The 19,151-nt window shown below is 37.3% G+C and overlaps 2 protein-coding genes across 4 annotated transcripts; both read right to left on the bottom strand.

The window, feature by feature from the left end:
• Positions 1-780: 780 nt before the first annotated feature.
• On the bottom strand, positions 781-15,983 carry LOC109089054 (cerebellar degeneration-related protein 2-like). Of its 3 annotated transcripts, XM_019103180.2 has the most exons (7): positions 15,874-15,983; positions 15,766-15,839; positions 15,403-15,524; positions 7,656-7,768; positions 5,359-5,507; positions 4,550-4,714; positions 781-2,067 (listed from the first exon to the last, which is right to left on the bottom strand). In XM_019103180.2, the coding sequence occupies exons 3-7, from the start codon at positions 15,479-15,481 to the stop codon at positions 1,176-1,178; spliced, it is 1,398 nt and encodes a 465-aa protein (XP_018958725.1). In that variant the 5' UTR covers positions 15,482-15,524; positions 15,766-15,839; positions 15,874-15,983; the 3' UTR covers positions 781-1,175. The 3 variants fall into 3 exon arrangements, with proteins under 3 accessions (XP_018958725.1, XP_018958727.1, XP_018958726.1); XM_019103182.2 differs by lacking the exon at positions 15,874-15,983 and having other exon boundaries at positions 15,677-15,814; XM_019103181.2 differs by lacking the exon at positions 15,874-15,983 and having other exon boundaries at positions 15,666-15,793.
• A 2,129-nt stretch (positions 15,984-18,112) lies between these two features.
• On the bottom strand, positions 18,113-19,082 carry LOC122136814 (ATP-dependent DNA helicase Q5-like; the record flags this gene model as incomplete). Its single annotated transcript, XM_042721412.1, has 3 exons — positions 18,113-18,485; positions 18,575-18,647; positions 18,891-19,082. Coding segments are annotated over 3 exons (366 nt in total), but the record flags the coding sequence as incomplete, so codon positions are not given.
• Positions 19,083-19,151: the final 69 nt, after the last annotated feature.

Genomic DNA, 19,151 nt, shown 5'->3' with positions numbered 1-19,151 from the left:
AGCTAAACTCAGCAGGACACTGGAGCTGCCCATCTCTGTAATATGTAACATGCTTGCACCAAATGGGTTCATTGGCTCTTGTTGTCAATGGAGGGATGTAACTAAACTCAGCAGGGACGCTGGACCCCCCAGGACCAGAGTTGCCCATCCCTGCCCTACTGGACCGGTTGTCCACGCACTCACAATAATTGGGCTGCAAGCAGACAAGGGAAGTATACTTTCAGCTTTGTGAGGGATGGGGTTATTCAAAATGGTTGACAACACTAAAAATGGGCCGATGTAGAAACAAATGTGTGGAGACTTTGTGATCAGTGTATCTGGTAGTGAAAGTACCAGTTGCTATAAACTTCAAAGTTCTGCTTGTTGGTTTCTTTTACTATTAAGTGCCTAAAACAACACTCTGGATATCTTCTGAGCAAGACCTGATGGAACTAACCTGATAAACTTTAGCAAGTCCCGTGACTAGTGCTTCTTCATTGTAGCAACCTTGTGAGCACCTTTAGTTCCTTGTGGATTCACCCAAACATTACATAAAGTCAGTAAGATTAGATCTATTGGTTTTCTGCTATTGCGGGCCAGTTTTGTGTGAAATGTGTGTCATGTGGTTAGTCTGTGGGCAGTACATTAAGACGAGGATTGCTGCATGAGTCTTCAAATGTTGCATGTGAGATTTTTCACAGAACAAGGGTTTCCATCTAGACACAACCCTACAGCAGATCCATCCTGATCTCTCCACTCATTCATCCACTCACAAGGTAATAAATGTATCAAACAACCTTATAAAGCAAAGTGTGATTTAATATTGAACAGAAGTGGTTACACAATGCTGTGGTTATCCATAACATGTAATACATGTGAGAAAGGAAATCAGCAATGACAAGCATCATGTCTTCCTGTGCTTGATCAACTTTAGGGTGATTATGGTTACAGTTTAACCGATAGTGAGTAATATGGTCTAACCTAAAAGGCCAACCTGGCAAAAGCACATTAGACTCAAAACGTTCAGAAAACCACCATTTGTCTCTTGATATGTGGCACAAAATAATTCATGGATGAGCTGTACTAAATAACAGATGTATCTAAACATCTACCTGACTGTATTCTCAAAAAAGGAAGACCTTACATGAAAGACCAGGGAAAGAAATCAGTGGCAAAAATGTTATAAGCAATATGGGTTATTTTCCGCTTTTCCTCCCTTTGGTGGAGTTTATGTCGCTCTTGGTCCTCTGTAAGCGGGAAAAGATCTCCTTGAAGAGGGCTTTATACTCTGGAGTGTTTTGACTCAGCCGCTTGTCCACAGCCTCCACTTGCCGGCTGATGCCCTCCAGGGCCTCTGGAGTCGAGGGCGTCTGTGGTGGAGTGGGCAGCTGCTGGGGCTCTGCAGCCCGGCATTCCTTCATGGACGGGTCTCTGGACACGGGCCGGGAGGTCTGCACCCCAGCGTGGCATAGACTCTCCTCGTGGCGCCGACACTTCCCGAGCAGCTCCTCATACTTCTCCAGAAGGGCGTGATACTGCTCATCCACCTCTCGGAGGATGGACATGCCCCTCTTCCGGACGCCGTTGGCGTGAAGCGCGTAGCTGCCTTTGCGTCTCCCAGAGGCGTCGACCGCAGATATGGCATCTAGAGCCGTATCACTGCAACTCTTCCGGACGGGTGCCGCTCCATCATTCGCATCCCCATTCTGCGTTCCAGCCATAACTGCATCCTCCGGCGTGTCCGTCTCGGGGGCACAGTTGAGCAGTGTCTGCTCCAGGCCCTCGTCTCCGCTCAGGAGGCAGGCTCGGGACTTGCGGAGCTGCTGCATCTCCTGGAGCTCGGCCTCCAGCTCGTGCACGCGCCGCTGGCAATTCTCGGCCCCCATGAGGCGCTGTTCAAGTCTCTCAAACTCTTGTAGCACTGTGCCACATTCCCGCTCAGCGGCTTCGCGCCGTCCACGTTCTGCCGCCACAGCGGCACGCAAAGATGACACCATCACACGCAGATGTTCGTTCTCTTCTTCAGCAGGCTGACACTCTTGTAGGTCACCGCTACCTGGGTCAGACACCATGAAACCATCCTCATACCTGGAAAAGAAACACTAAACCATAGGCACAAATACCACACAAAGATGGACCCAAAGAACAAAAACTTTGTGTTTAGAGACAACAATAATTTTGCAAGGTTAAGACATTTTTAAAAGTCACAATGTAATGGATGTGGCGACAGATCTTCTGTATTTTGACATCTGAGTGTAACAAATTGCAAAAAAGAAAAATGTTGGGCAGAACTTTGTTGTGTGCACTGGCTGTTAATCGTAAGGAAGGAAGATGAACGTGAGGAAGATAGAAGGTGAACAAAAGCTTCTAGGGGGAAACATTTAATAAGACTAAATGATTGGAGAGATCCGGCAGGTGTCACCCGAGAGAAGACTGTTGTTTAGCCGGAAAATTTATTACATTGATAAAAAAATAAGGTTAAAAAAATATGCATGGATAAATAATTTGAAATAAGATCCATACGGTACATTTAAAAATATTAATTTAATGCTGACTTTAATCCACCACGCCTATTCAAACAGTGTTCCAATTACTTATAATTTTTTTTTATGTAAAAATCCTGATAACATTATAAGTGGACCTCAGAGAACAGTTCAAAATAAAAAGCAGACGCTGTTTATGATCCCTTTAAAATTTACAATTTACATATATACAAAAATTTTAAAACCCACACAAACAATAGTACACTCAAAAATTGCCTAAAATAAAAAAAAAAATAAATAAATAAAAAAAAAAAATTCTATATATATATATATATATATATATATATATATATATATATATAAAAAAAAAAAAATAAATATATAAAACCAACTAAAATAACAATTATATAAATAGACATACAATATGGCTGACACAAACATTTGTATTGTCTAAAATTGCCTAAAATAATATTTAATTTCCTGGATTCCTGGTTATCCATGACTACAGGACCCTTTAAACAAATATCTTACTTGAAATGTGCTTAAAATTATTCAAAAGATATTGCAAGTAAATGTGATGTAAAGGCGTTTAATGAACTACAACATTCAGCCCTTTAAAGGTTAGATGCCATATTGAATTTTATAATAAAATATAAGATAAACATTAAAGGCACAATATGTAAGATTTTCATAATAAAATATCCAAATACTTGCACGGTGTGAAATATTTAATGTAGTTGTGTACTTCATTATACCAAAAGTTCCCAAGGATTTGTAAATCCAGAGAAATTCTAATTTTAAATAATGACTGGTCCCTGGTCATTATCGCCTGTCAATGATGTAATATCCACACTATTCTCAGTTTCCGCTGGTAGAAACTATGACAACGAACACAAATGCTGCTGTACAGTTAAACTAAATCCATTACAGCTGTTGTGAAGAAAATGTGTTGACAGCAGCATTAAATTAAGATCTGCTCAATGTTTCACCATGAGTTTTTTCACACATTTTTACAGTGTTGCGCATTATAACCAATCACGCACGAGTCTGTTAAGCTTAGGAATTCAATGTCCAATCAGAGGCGTTCAGATGAGTTTTTGTTCAGTGCACGCGCTCGCTGACTGAATTCAGCTCACATGCAAATTCTCTCATCATAAACAAAGTGCAGATGTACGCATAATGTAAGAAAGAGATTCATTCATAAAACCGTGTATAGACAGCTTTACTGATTATAAGGGGAGTTTTTTGAGAGTGCTTAAACTCACACTAGACTTAAGCAAAGACTACAGAATACCCAAGACGTGTCTCTCATAGTTTTGAATGGGGAAAAATGCTGAGGTGTTTCAAAGATGGCCGCCAAGTGACATGGCTTGTCTTAAAGTGACTTTGACTTAGTCATAATGTTCTTTGACAAAATAAGTTCTTTGCACGCATTCTCTGTATAATTTATTCGCTGCTTGAATAACTGTAGAAGGTACAGGTAATACAAAGATTAATTCATTACCTCATCCGTGAACATCCTCCTTCACAGCCAAGCTTCGCCTTTGTTATTGTTTTGAAAATGCAACCTCTAGTGGTAAAAACTTACATATTGTGCCTTTAATTTACGATGAAAATGTACATGAATTTTATGAAAACCTTATTTGGTGAATTTTATGATTAAAAACAAGGCTGTGAAGGACATACTTAAAGACTTCACAATGGCAGGTACTGTATAAAGGTCCTAGATTGCATTAAATGTTCAAAACTCAGAGCATTTAAAACTGTTTTGTTTTGAGTTTTTTTTTTTCTACTGAAAGGTTTTTGTTTTCCAGAAAGATTTTTAATCTACTAAATCTCTGTGTTGTTAAACAGTCCAGCCCACTGAAGACGCTGTACTTCTATTCCTCACAGCCGCGTTTTTGTTCCTGTCAGAAATTAAACATGGCGCTACCCTTGACTAAGGTCTTTTTTATTCTGTTCTTTCTTCCTTTGAAATGACGGTTTATCCAGAGTGAAATATAGTCTCCTGTGTCATTCTTCCCTGTGGACACATTTTTTAATGACACAACATTACTCCACTGCGGACGTAATAAACCGGGACGTACCTGGGAGCGGTGCAGAGTTCTTTGAGGCAGGGGAACGAGTGCACAGTCTTTCTCCTCTCTTTCTTCTCTCTGCGAACCCTGAGCTCCTCCAAAGTGCGCAATTCCTCCACACGAGCAGTTAGCGTGTCCACCTGCCCCTGCAGCATCTCTATAGTACTTGTCAATCTGTGCGAATAAATTTGAAATCAGCCAGCCACCAGAACTCTGGGCCAGTTGCATAAACACATTGTTAAAGGAACACTCCACTATTTTTGAAAATAGGCTCATTTTCCAACTCCCCTAGAGTTAAACAGTTGAGGTTTACCGTCTTTGAATCCATTCAGCTGATCTCCGGGTCTGGTGGTAGCACTTTTAGCTTAGCTTAGCATGGATCACTGAATCTGATTAGACCGTTATCATCTCGCTCAAAAATGAACAAAGAGTTTCAATATTTTTCCTTTTTAAAACTTGACTCTTCTGTAGTTACATCGTGTACTAAGACCGCCAGAAAATGAAAAGTTGTGATTTTCTAGGCCCATATGGCTAGGAACTATACACTCAATCCAGCGTAATGATCAAGGAACTTTGCTGCAAAAGGTTTATCTCATGAATATTAATTGTTTTAAGATCCAGGAAGGTTATAATGCAAAGTCAGCATGACCAAATTAATATTCATGTGCTGAGCCTTTGCCAGAGTAAGACTTTGATTTAAGGAACCTGTGAGTGTTGGAGAGATACAATAGATGTAGAGCTGGTATTGCAAATTTTCGGTACTGAAATCCTCATTGTTTAGTGCGTTTCCCATGATGCTCTGATTACGTATGGCTCACCTGTCAATCTTCTGCTGAGAAGCTTTGCTCTCCAGCACCAGTTTTTCATTGGTTATCTCCAGCTCTCGAGCCGTCACATCCAACTGCTCGTACACTTTAGCGTGCTGCTCGTTCATCTCCCGCAACATCTCCATCTGCTTGGTCAAATACTGGCACAAAGAGACGCATGCATAAGCCCACCATGCCATATATGCAAAATATACTATAAAATTAAGCAGCACTGTAAATATTATTGAATACACTTTTAATTTGGTCATTAAATTTTCTAAAGGGTGCGTCAGACTAGTTTTATGTTAATATTTTCATATAGATGATGTTTTAACAGAGTTTAACAGTGGTTGATTGAATCAGTAGCTATGTTTCCATCCAAAGTTACGAATTAAACTTAGGCGCACAATTGCAATAATCGCATAAAACCACCAAAGCATCATTTCCATCCAAGTGAATTGAAGAGAACAAAATTGTTACTTCCTGATTAACTTGCACTAAATATCACAAAGAAAATGTTAATTTGCCGCAGTAGGAGAAGGCACTGTATATAATAATATTTGTATACAATAAATTATGAGCTTCAGACCGTGCAGACAAAACATAGTTCTGGGAGTTAATTATAACAAAGTACTTTGACGAGACTTTGCTCAAGTATTTAACAATGACAAAACTAGCCTTTCAGATGCTGTGCAATGAGCTCGGTCTGTAGGTTGGTCCAACTATGCTGTCCCAATGCAAAGTCACATCTTTTTTGATGCACATTAAGGAATTTATTAGGTAAAAGGTTTCCATCGTAGTTTATGCGCATGTTTTCTTACCGGATAAGAAATTTTTCCTAATAAGTTGAGCGTGTACGTTTTTTTTATTCACATTTTTAGAATTTATTCACATCCTAGCGTTTCCGTTCAGCATTTTTTTCTTTCTTTCTCCGCGATATCCTAAAATGGGCATAAAAATTGGTAGATTGAAACAAAGCTAGTGAATCAATCTGTATTAGTAAATTATGTAAACCTAATGTGAAATGTTCATGAAAAACAGCTAAATGGAATGCGTATTTTAATCACAATATTTTGATAGAGAAATACTACAATATCTTTGGGTTTTTTACTGCTGTCAAACGATTAATCGCATCCAAAACAAAAGTTTTTGTTTACAAAATATATGCATGCGTTCTGTATTTATTATTTATATATAAATACAAACACATACAGTAAATACTGAAAAAATATTTACATGTATATATTTATATTTTATATTATATATAAATATATTGAACATATAAACAGCATATTTTTCTTAAACACAAACAATCTAATTAAACAATCTATAAACACATAAAAAACACACACAGTATACACAGATATATTATGTAAACAAAAACTCTTATTTTGGATGCAAAAAATCGTTTGACAGCACTAGTTTTTTTTTTCCCTGTTTTTTTTTTCTCATATGTTGTTAAACAAAACCTGCACCTGTGTTCAAGCCATTATGAAATGACATTCTTGTGGAAAGCTTGGTAATCTCTTGTGAAATATGTTTTTGTGTTCAATATTACACTGAACTTTCCTTCACTAAGATTAAGACCATAAACCCCTTACAATTTTCATTTTTCTCAGTTCTTGTATTCATACAGCAGCAGCCAAAACATAACAGTTCCAGCATTACCGGTCTAAAATATCGAAATGTTGTGCAATCCATACAGAATGAGACCAGTATTCAAACAGATGCGAGAAACAGCACCTCATTGTTTTCGGATAAGAAACAGAGTCTTTGTTCAGAGGATCTGGATGCGCTCAGCTAACAGTCTCATCTACAAACACGCTTGGTGCGCTCCATTAGCATCATGATGATGTGTAATTGGCTCTTCGGGAGATAAGCACTGACAGGAAATCAGGAGAAATGATTCTTCACTGAGACATGCAGGTCAGAGGTCACGACAAGGTTGAGCGCAATCAAGAATGTAATTGAGAATCATTGTATTTCTAAATTTGAATTTAGGCAGCAAACAATTCTAATTGTATTTAAGGACACAGAAACTGAATACATTTAAATAAACTGCTTTTAATACTAAATTCCATTTTTGAGTATGAGTGTTATTTACCAGGTTTTTTTTTTTTGTTGTAAATTTTTGTTTTGTTTTGATGGCTATTAATCGCTTTAACAGTACTGAACTTAGTTTTGAGAAACACGTCTGCTTAGTTCATAAATAAGCATAAATATGTAAATGTTTTGGATCATGAAATGTATTCACAGCCACAAACAGCTCGTCGTGCTGGTGCTCATGCAGATGTCCGGCTGGTCTGTACCTCTATTTCCTGCACCTGCTCCTCATTGTTGATGTACATCTGCTGCAGCGAGTCCTCCAGCTCCTTGTTGCGCTCCAGCAGGGTTTTCCCCAGCTCCGCTGCCAAGTGCAGATCTGGGACAAAAAAAGGGTACAATATCAGGGAATCTGCAACAAAACAAATCCTGGTTACCATAGCTACCCATTCATTTCTATGGGGAAATTACGCACCACAATTTTTACCGTACTTTGTATGTGAGACTCCACATGCATTTCTTTCATTTTTTTCACTGAACTGTGCAGTTTTTCTGCACCTTGTGTTCATGAACTTTCACAACATAACACGGCCTCTCATTACATTACTGTTAAAATAAAACCTATGGATTTCGTGTGTAGCGACGTCTTATGCCGCTCTTGTTATGTTTTAGCAGAGTGTGTTTCTCTGCTGTAACTGGAATTAGTGGATTGTTCAGTGTGTAGAAACCTGAGAAAGAGTGAAACGAGGTCAGAGAAAATCCTGCTGTTAATTCAGCCTGAAGGAGGTGATTTTTATTTAATCCTCTGTGTTTTCTGATGAACATGAGCCAGAATGACGTCAGCCAAGACACAACTACAGAAATCAAAGACGAAGAGAAAGAGAGCGGCATCAGCTCACAGTAAAGTGAAGTGCATGTAATATGGTCAACACAGTCAAACAACTCTGCTCGATTTTGGCCTTCTGTCATTTATTTTTTTATTATTATTAAAAAACGGAATTAAAAGTGACACAATCTCAAGATACTAAGTCTACTTGAATACGTAAAGACCAGAAACTCCAAAGAAAGGCTTACAGTTGCACATATAACTGTGATAAAATGTATTTGTCACTTTACATTAGTGAATTCTCGGCAACACTGGCGCACAATGCTATTTTTGTTGTATTGAGGCTGTTGTCCTATTCTTTTAGAAACCGTCTCCCATGATCCCTTGTTTTTCCATAGAGCTCAGTGTGATTTGACACTAACCCCCCCATATCCCCCATCCAGAGACACAAACACGGTCCTCCAGTCCACTCAGAAGGCGTTTTAATACCCAGCAGACCCAGGGAACATGCTAACAGAGACGGTGTCACACACAGGGAGGAAGTGACATCGTGGGAGGTGGTGAAGTACTGAGCTCAGAATCATTGACCTCCATTACACTGATATGGATGCAGAGATTTATCATGAAAAGAGACGGTGTCAGAGACAACACTTACATACAATGGGGAGGAAACACAGAGCACCACACACATAAATCATACAAGAGCTCTTAGTGCCACAGCGTAACACACTGTGTGTGTGTGTGTGTGTGTGTGTGTGTGTGTGTGTGTGTGTGTGTGTGTGTGGAGACTGATCCCATGAGAGTCTGCTGGAGAGAAACATAATAATAATATAGACACAAATACTACATTAAAAAAAGCCATTTCATTGCACGTGGCTTAATTGGAGTAGATTATAGGAATGATGATACTGATATCTGCTGATACATTTAAGTTATGACTGAAAAACTATATAATAGCTCTTAGTATTTACCTTTTGATTTATTTGATTTTATTTTTCTGCCAGGTTAATTAGACTTCATAACACCAGTTAGTGCTCTTTTGTTTGTTGTTTCAGCCCTAGCCGTTCCTGAAGACAAGCTTCTTATTTTTATGTGGGGTTTGTTTATTTATAGTTCTGTTTGCACTGGAGGTGGGTGATATGACCAAAATTTAATATCACGCTATAAGTAATTCTACTTCATTGTAACGATATACACTGGAAACAAAATATTCATTGAATTTACTGAATTTTAAGGCAAGTGGTTGCAATCAATTTCGTTTAGCTATATTCCTATGTCACCAGTGTCAATATCATAATAATAAAAAAAAGCCTACTGAAGACAACAGTCATTTATTTTCTTTGGAAAACTAAATAAGAAATAAGAAATTCCTATTACAAGCAATAGGACAAAAAAAAAGCTACAGTAGAACAAATAAATAAGAAACGCTACATGCATTGTATAAAGCAATAAAATGTGGCGTATAAAAAAAAAAAAAAACATATTGTTCACTGCATAAATTAAGTATATATTTGGACTATCGTGTCTACCTGTATATCACCCACCCCTTGTTTGCACTGTACATAAGTCATCAGTTGATTATTGTAAATACTTTTGTGTGTGTGTGTGTGTGTGTGTGTGTGTGGTGAGTGCTGGGTCTGAGAATGGTTCAAACTGCAAATCAAAAATATAGAAATAAAAAATATAGGGCTGTTGTTAATGATCAAATCTTTCGATTATTTTTCTTTATTTCCAGTTTAATTGCCTGTTTTTTCCAATATAGGCTCATTGGTGCCTCTAAATACATTTATGCAAAACTTAAAAAACAAAAACGTACCTATACATGCGAATCACTGCAGTTTCTAGCTGAAATAAACACTAGAGGCAGTAAAACTCCAACGACTTATTTATTTTCACACAAAGACAAAGTATGATTTGCAGGTCCAAAGTTTAGATTAATAAAGCGTAATTTTCGGATAAGTAATTAAGGAAAATCATGTTATGAATTCAAAAAAAATTTAATATGCTGCATCATTTGAAAACTGATACTTTTGAACGTCAGCGTCGCATATCCAGCTTCAATTGCGAGATGCAAACAAAACTTTTGGGAAACAATCCCCAGAGTGACATATTGGCCAGAACTGTTTTTTTTTTTTAAAACATCTACGCCAATAAAAGTGTCAATTCACATAAGTGGACATCCTGACAAGTCTCAAAATTTGTCAATTCTAACTAGTCAATGTTTTTTGTGTGATTTTAGCTTTAACTAATGTTAATTCAGCAATGTTGTGCACATCTTTGCATTATTATGTATTATCAATTTGCCCTCTACAAAACAACCACTAATAAAAAACATAAAACAATTTTCATGATAATTGAGGCAAAAATATTTTGAAATAGAACATTTCATAATTTCAAAAAAAAAAAAAAAAAAAAAAATATTACATTTGAGAGATATTTTGAAAAAAGATAGCAATCCTCACAAATAATATAAAAATACAGATAGCAATGGTTATAATTATTGTGCATCCTTACTCTATTACTGACACATTACTATTGGTCTCATGTCAGAGCAGTGAATTCTCCTCACTCATAATAACAGCATAATCTAATATTTAGTACGGTGAGGGACATTTTTAGTAACAGCGGTGAAACAAGGTCAGCTGTGATCTCTGAGGACCCACATCTCAATTAATTAACTTTCCCAAGGAGGACTTGCTCTTATGAAGAGTATTTTCAAGCTAACATGCACGTTACCAGGCACACGAGCTCAGCATGCCTCACTCGCCTGAGGCTGGAGGACATATATAGGCCTCATGTGCACTCAACATTTCTGCACGTGTAGTTTCATATCAACACACAACACATGACAGCAAATCCAAAACAAGAGCAGAGCCATTCACAACTACTGCTCAAGCTGCATTGTTACAGCCTCTACCTGCATTACACACCATAATGACAACATGTTCTAGGTGGTCCCTTCACAGAGTACACATTTTATAAAATGCTAATATAAGTGTGTATGTATTCTTTTAGCTCCCTATGATTCATGCAGTATGGAAAACGAGGACAGAATTACGGAATCCAGTCATTAATATGCAATTTACTGTTTAACACAGAATTTCACAGCAAAAACTGGATGAACAAATCAAAAGGAGGGCTTTACATTTAATCAAGTGACGATGTGGAATAGTATCTGTGCTGCTGAAATACAAATATGAAACTGCTCTTTTGATTCTTTCTAATAAATAATAAAAAAATTGCATCAATTATTCTTGAACTGACCAAAGTATTTAAAGGAAAAAAGGTTACATTAAAACATACATTTTAACATTAGATGTTAGTTTTGATGTGAAAACCACTTTTGTTTTATACCGAATTGTTCTGTTGTCTGTCTTCACTACAACCGTCAAAATAATAGTTTGGTTTAACTTTAAGAAATGATGACAGAAACATATTACATAATTTATTATACTACTGTACAAAGAATTTCTCAAAGAAATAATATAAATAATACAATTTAATAAAACACTATTTTTAAGGAATATCAAACAATATGAACTATTTTTCATCCATGCTTTAATTTAAACAGTAAAACTGTTGTGCAGCACTTTGTTTGGCAAAAAAAAAACCTTACATTTTAAAAGGATTACACACACACATATTTGCACTGCACTTATCTGGATACCATTGTTTTAGATAATATTTTGTATTAAATCATACATCATAGAGTCACAGAAAAAAAAAAAAACATTCATAGGGCACTATTATATTTAAATTGTAATAAATTATTAAATTGTTAAGTTTTTTATATATTCAATTGAATTGAATGTAATTAAATCATGGAATTCTGAATAACATAATTTAGGATAAATAAGATGAAAATAAATATTTCATAAAACCATCTGGTAAACATCATGAGACTGGCTGCTTAGTAACCAGGCAAATATTTTAAAGGGGTCATATGATGTGAACATCTGAGCGGCGTTATTCAAATCTTCCCACATACTGACGTAGATATGTGGGGGCGTGTTAGAACGAGACATTTCGGGGGGTGTGGACGAGTCTCAACTTTTATAAAGAATATCTCTTTGGATTTGAGACTTTAGTCTTTGCAACTTAACAGATCTTCTTTATGCACCGAGAGCTTGTAACACTCCAAAGAGAAAAGACAATTTGAAATCGCATCATATGACCTCTTTAAGGTCACCATCATACATATATTTAGCACAAATGTGCAGGATGAGTTATGAGCCAAAGTGTAATGCTTTTTGTTAGAGGTTTGTTTGAATCCCTTTTGCATGAGCAATACAGTGCTTGCCTTAGCAAACACCACTCTTCAAGTAACCAGCTTATCACACATTATTATGTGTTATGTAACCAAATGTAACTATAATAGACTAAAAACATGGCATGATAAAATGAAAATGTGCCGAGACAAAACTTCTATTGTATAAGATGTGTCATCTGCCACAAAGGCTGATTATCTCCATCTATTGTGTGCTTAGTGCTCTTTGCATCTGAAGTGTATCTTGTCATCTTTCACCTTTACTCTGACCATCTGTATCATCCCTTCAAAACAGACAGTGGTGTCTGGAGTCTTAATCAGATCATCCAGCTTTAATTCCCCTCAGTCAAATATTGAATCCTACCTACTGCATGATCTCTTTCTTTCCTCCATGGCTGCGGCAGAGTGAATCCACACTAAACTGAGTGCTGTAGGGTCAGCAGGCTAAATCACTCTCTGGGGTGAAGTGATCTAAAACTGCCGCCCCTAGGGTGAACACCACCAATCCACTCCAAAACTAAAGTGTCATTGTGATATTTATCAAAACGCCACTAACTGAGCAATGGTGATATTTCACTCTGCATTTTCTGAAACAGCATTTCCTCTAATGATGGATTGCTTTGACCGTTGAGAGATTCTGAATCAGATCAATATGGTGTCTCTGCAAGAGATTGTGTGTTAGGCCTCCATTAGCACAAAGTGCATGAATATTACTCAACTAATTTGATTGTGAAAACATATGCCTCTAAACATGGTTGTTAGAGGCCTTCCTGTAGCTGGTGATGCATTTCTGAAGCGCATCTTACAAGCAAACAAAGCATATTACAATACTGGTGCAGGTGAGCCAATGCAGTTGATTAGACGACATACGATAACATACTAAAATAAGTATAGAGAAATTGATAAATATAAAATAAAATTAATTTGCCAACAGTCAAACAGTGATATGGAGAGACACGGAGAATAAAATTAATATATATAATAACACGTTCGACATTTTTTTGCCTTAAAAAAGTGTTCGCTTCATATAACCCAGATTGCACGTCTGATGGCAGATGGAGTATTCTGACGACGACTTTCATACCTTTTCTGGAACGTGACACTGTTATTTACTTGAGAGTCTATGGGACAGTCACAAGCCTCCCGGTTTTCATCCAAAATATCTTTAATTGTGTTCTGAAGACGAATCCCTTTAAGTGAAATTAAAGCTAGAATAAAATTAATAAGAAAAAATAGAAATGTAAAAATAATCATTATATTTTTTCAGTTTTTAAATTGTTTTGTTATGATTTTTCATTAAAAATACAACAAAATTATTAAAGCTTTAAAATTTAAATGTAAAACAGGAACTATAAAAACTAGTGCTTAATCGCATCCAAAATAAAAGTTTTTGTGTACATTATACAAGCATAACATATTTTTCATAAATATATACATGCATGTTATCATGTATATATAAATATTTACATATATTTATATTCTTATATTTTATATCTAAATAAATGTAACACAAGCATAACATATTTTTCATAAATATATACATGCATGTATATACATAATAAATATACACAGTACACACATATTTGTATGTAAACAAAAACTTATTTTGGATGCGATTAATCGTTTGACAGCACTAGTAAAAACTCATTTGAAATATTAATACAAACTATAATAGCATCTCAATGATAGTAAAATAAGACTGGTAAGCTTTGAAGATGCTAATTTCACTGCAGATAAGCAGTGTTCTTAGACAATGTCAAGATGCACTCATTTATATCACAGGTGTGTTTTATACCTGCAGGGCACATTTAGAGTCAGACATTTCATTTTCAGAAAGAAAAAAAAAACAATTCTACATAGCTACATAAAATCTGTGCTTGAATCTTTGCTTCCAGAGAGGAATAACTAGACACGTTCCTAACAAAGCGCCTCTGCAATCCTCCTCAGCCAAAAGATCACTGCTCCAGATTCCCTCAGTTTCCACGGAATTCCCCAAATACTCAGAATTCTCCATTTGCCTTCCTTTCCAATCCCGCTGACCGCACAACCACAGGACAGCTCTCTCAGATTTAAAATACAGCTCATCACTTCTAGAGTACAGCATAACAGCGTGTCCTGAAAGTCACAGAGATCGGTCACGGGCTGTTCTCAAGATCAGCATTTTATGGCAATTCAATCCAGAGGGCAATGACATCATCCTAAACCCACAGAGAGAGGTGCGTCTGTTCTGTCCATCCTCTTCTCATTCAAACACAACGTGATGACACTGAAGTAACCGGACTTCTATGAATATGATCGGACTACTGGAAAATAATCCATTTTAAAATGTTCAACAGCTGCTGCATTTTATGATCAGCATTCAGTCCAGAAATGAAATGTGCATGGCTCCTATGAGTCCACAGTGCTTTTCCAGATGTCCCTAATGACTAGATACGAGAACAACTCTCTTCTACAAGCTGATGAAATGTTTGAGCTGTATAAATCTATCACTAAACAACACTTGAATATTCAGAACAGTCTGGCTGATGCATCTGAACTCACTACTATGAAAATAACACACGAATGCTTCGATGCTGCAGACCCAGTTTATTCTGAGGAGATTAAACCAGACTAAGCTAATGTTGAGCATCTGGACTGACACAGATCCAGAGGAAGACGTCATCCATCTACAGTCATCACAGATGCATCTTTAACCTTCAACCTCATCCCTTATTTCTGACTGCACATGCAAATATGACACGACCAAGACAAATCCATCTCTGAGGACAGAGGAAAGCATTGTTTCTACACACAATGAGCACTTTCTTTGTGCACGGTTTGTCATTCGACCACACACACACACACACACACACACACACACACACCAGCAGCAGCAGGCTTTGTTATCAAACTGATGCGGTTTGTGGTGTCTTTCTCTCACCTTGCTCCAGGTCTCTCTGGTCGTACCACGGCTCGTCTTCTTCCGTCACAAACTCGTCCATCCTGCCGGCTCGGAGCATCAGTGTGTCGCGGTTAACGCCGGAAGCTCAAAGATGCGCAGATCTATCAAAGCGATAAAAATAACACATGATGAGGCTGCAACATCTGACTTTTCCTGGCGCTTATGCCGCACGCCTACAATCGCGGAAAAACACAGACTTTTTTTTAAAGAGGCGGAAAGGGAAAAGCAGCTTTAAAACACACTTTTTATCCACCTATTTTCGCGGTTTCTTGCTAAATAAACGCCCGCTGGGGCAGCATCGAGGGATCCGCTCAACGCAGCGGTAGCGCGCGCTTGACTTACTTCAAATACACGCTCCGTTAGCAGGAAGTGTTTCCGGCATGCCAGGAGAAATTTACGATTGAATACAAAAAAAAAAAATATATATATATATATATATATATATATATATATATATCACGCTGTTTCCATTTAGTTGTGTCACACTCAACCCCTCCCACGGCAGTGCTAGGCGCTGATATCGCTCCTCATCCCAGTTCCCAACAACATCCCGTTGGTTTCGCCCGACAGATGAAGTACCATTGGGAAGGCATTCCTATTAATATTCATGAGCGAACCCTTCGCCATTGGACGGTTACAGAGCCACGTCAACAGGCTCGTTTAATATTCACAAAACACGCGTTCGCCATTGGCAGGGCTTTCAAGTTACGTCCTTGCGACGTAATTAATATTCAATAGTTAAATCACAGTCGATTGAGTTGAAGTCAGTCAGAAATAGCCTAGTTATGTTTTGCTATGTCCCAATTAATTTATTTTAACTACTACTTTTGATTTTTTTAAATTTAATACCAGGCTGTTTTTGCCATCCTAGTAAAATTGACCATAAGATCCAACTTTTAGAGACACATGCAAACATCTTGTTCTATTTATTAAACACGAGCAAAAACTTTGCCACTGAGAAATTAACTGACACGTCGCCTAAGGTTATTAATATTCATGGGAGTAAGTATAATATTCTTAATATTCATGGTAATAATCATGGTAAGTGCCTAATAATAGCGCAAAACCTTTAATGAAAAATTTTAATGAAATGAGACATGGGCATTAGGTGCAAAGAAAAAAAAAAAAAAAGACAAATGAAAACTAAGAGATGCTGGTAACCGATAATGTGGCATAAATATCTGAGAAATGAAACATAAACAGTCAGGTTCCTAACTCCCAGTAAAAACCCCTTTCATCTGCTTCACGATGAAGTACTGATATTTAACAATAACATACACATTTCAAGACAGACCTCAAAGGTAAGTGATGATTTATCCTTCTGTAGAAGGCAGTGTGAACTATAAAAGTGTTAAAGTCCGCATGAAATCAGAACTGACTTTATTTACTTTACTAGTGCACATCTTGATGTAAACTACTTAATCTGTGCAAGTTAATCCGCTCCAAAAAAAAAAAAAAAAAAATTGTCTTCGTAATCTTTGATCAAAATCTGAACATTTACTTCTGCTCGGGAATGATGACGTCAGTTTGACGGCTTGGGCAGGATATCCTTAAACACACCCCTCCAGCTGTTAGATTGCTATGAGTGAGAGACAGACAGGAGGAGCGCAAACATAAAACCATGCCCTCTAGTCAATAATACGTTTCAGCTGGAAACACATTACTACACTGAAATAAAGTCGGCAGCGACTTCCGGTTCACGTGGACTTTAAAAGCTGAATTCCCAGTGAAGAACTACACTACCCATAATCCTGAAGAGAGATCCACCAATCAGAGAAGCTGCTGTTACTAAATGGACCTTATTCACATTTCCGGGTTTCTCAGCAGCGGAAGTCGTCATAGTTGGGTAAACTTCAAGAGCAGTGAATGACAGAGTACCACAAAAATATTTTTTTGCACTCCCATTTGCTCAAATAGCAAAAGAAAAACTCCACGATGGTGTTTTCGCGACTTTCAAAAAAAAAAGGAAAAAAATTGAGAAGCTAATCAAAGTAGTCAGAAGAGAGAACGATGTCAAACTTACCGTCCTCCCAGAGACGCTGCATTAGAAACACCTAGTTTTTTTGTAATTTGATGCAAAGGTGGTATAATACAAAGTAAAGTGTTAAAAATGTACATACATTTTTAAAAAATCTAAATATTAAAAACTTTTGAGGATTTACGACACTGATGACTGTTGAAACGCATCTTGTGAAAAGGGTCCATTACATCAATTTGCAACACTGATGTGCAGTTCTTGCACTCTTAAAAGATGTCAGAAGTACAAGATTGCAATAGTTTGCTTTCCAAATGACACACTATACACTATGAACTTTATTGTCTACTGTATGAATATTATTAGGTTCTTTTGTCATCCAACATCTGACTGATTGGAGCCCCTCCTCCACCATGAACTAATTAAAGCTCTTTTTTTGTTTTTACATTCTAAACTAATCGCACTATTTATACTATAAAAATGACATAGAATAGTACATAAGTATGCAAACTGGGACACATCTATTGTTGTGATTCATCCGGGAGTTGGCTAGTTTGGTTCATGGCCTAAACATGTAGGAATCTTTTATAATCCCTGTGGAGAAAATTCATGCGGAAAATATTTCGGCAGCCGAGGCTGCTGGGAAAACCAGACAAGCAAAGACAAGCAACTTACCAATTACACCCCATAAACTATTCAGCATGAATTCTTCCATTTGTGCACATTTGCCTTTTAATGTAGATTTCATTACAGTTCATACTACTTGGAGTGCATTATAAGCAACTAATGCTACATAACAGCTATTGCGGTCTGTTGCTGGACTTCAAAAATAAAACAGCATTTTTCATAGCTGCTGATATTAATGTGCAATGTACGCTTATAGGCCTTCAACATACACCTGAGATATACAGCAGCATGCTGCGAAACACACGGCATCTCTGACAATAAAGCGATCGGTGGAGCTCCAGAGGTTCGGATGAAGATGGCTATCTCTCCTCGACTTTCAAGTGTCTCCAGTCTGTCTCGCTCTCGCAGCGCTGAATCCTGCTGAAGAAGCCCTTGATGAGGCTCTTCGCTTCCATCTTGACTGTGGGGGAAAACCAGCAATGCTAAATCAGCACTTGAAAAACGTGTGATGTTGCTGTTGGATTTTTATGAGGTTAAGGATAGTCTCACCTTGGCCTCGGTTCGCAGTTTTTCCCTCCGTGAGAAGATGGGAGAGGAAACGAGCAAAGGATTTGAACAAATCCTGGGGGAAATGATTCAAAATGAAACTCAAGTCTAATAAAAGTCTGTTTTTTACATTAACACTACCAAACGCAGTCAAGAATATAAAAGAATTCTTACCAACCCCAGACTTTTGAACATTAGTGTATAGTTAAAAGTCAAAAATTATTTTTAGTATATTATTATTTTATAAGTTAGCATTATTATTTTTTGTTAGCATCGTGATTCGGAACAGACGTGCGACCCAACAGTTGAGAAAAATCACCTTTGTTGCAAATTTGCCCTTTTTGTAGAACGGATCCAGGCATCGCACCACGATATCAGCAGCTTCTTTGAGCGTCACAGGCTTTCGTGAGATCTCAGCGGCGTCTCCATTCACGGTGTCAAACTGCGTCTCCTGCACCACCGGGTCAAAGGTCACTCTCTTAGTGTCCCACAACACGCCTCCGCTTCGCAACAGTAGAAAATAAACTTAACTAAAAAAACTACTGAAAAGAAAAACAACTACAAAAACTAATTAAATGAC

The sequence above is a fragment of the Cyprinus carpio genome, chromosome B3, assembly GCF_018340385.1.
Source record: "Cyprinus carpio isolate SPL01 chromosome B3, ASM1834038v1, whole genome shotgun sequence".
NCBI lineage: Eukaryota > Metazoa > Chordata > Actinopteri > Cypriniformes > Cyprinidae > Cyprinus > Cyprinus carpio.
Note: the sequence above shows the minus strand (reverse complement) of the source record. Positions and strands in the feature narration are given on the sequence as shown.

Excerpts from the sequence above, each read along its gene's own strand:
- LOC109089054 (XM_019103180.2), bottom strand. The coding sequence starts at position 15,481 with ATGCTCCGAGCCGGCAGGATGGACGAGTTTGTGACGGAAGAAGACGAG. Across the intron at positions 7,769-15,402 it reads CCAGAGAGACCTGGAGCAAG|ATCTGCACTTGGCAGCGGAG; the intron begins GTGAGAGAAAGA and ends TTTTTGTCCCAG. Across the intron at positions 2,068-4,549 it reads GAACTCTGCACCGCTCCCAG|GTATGAGGATGGTTTCATGG; the intron begins GTACGTCCCGGT and ends TTTCTTTTCCAG.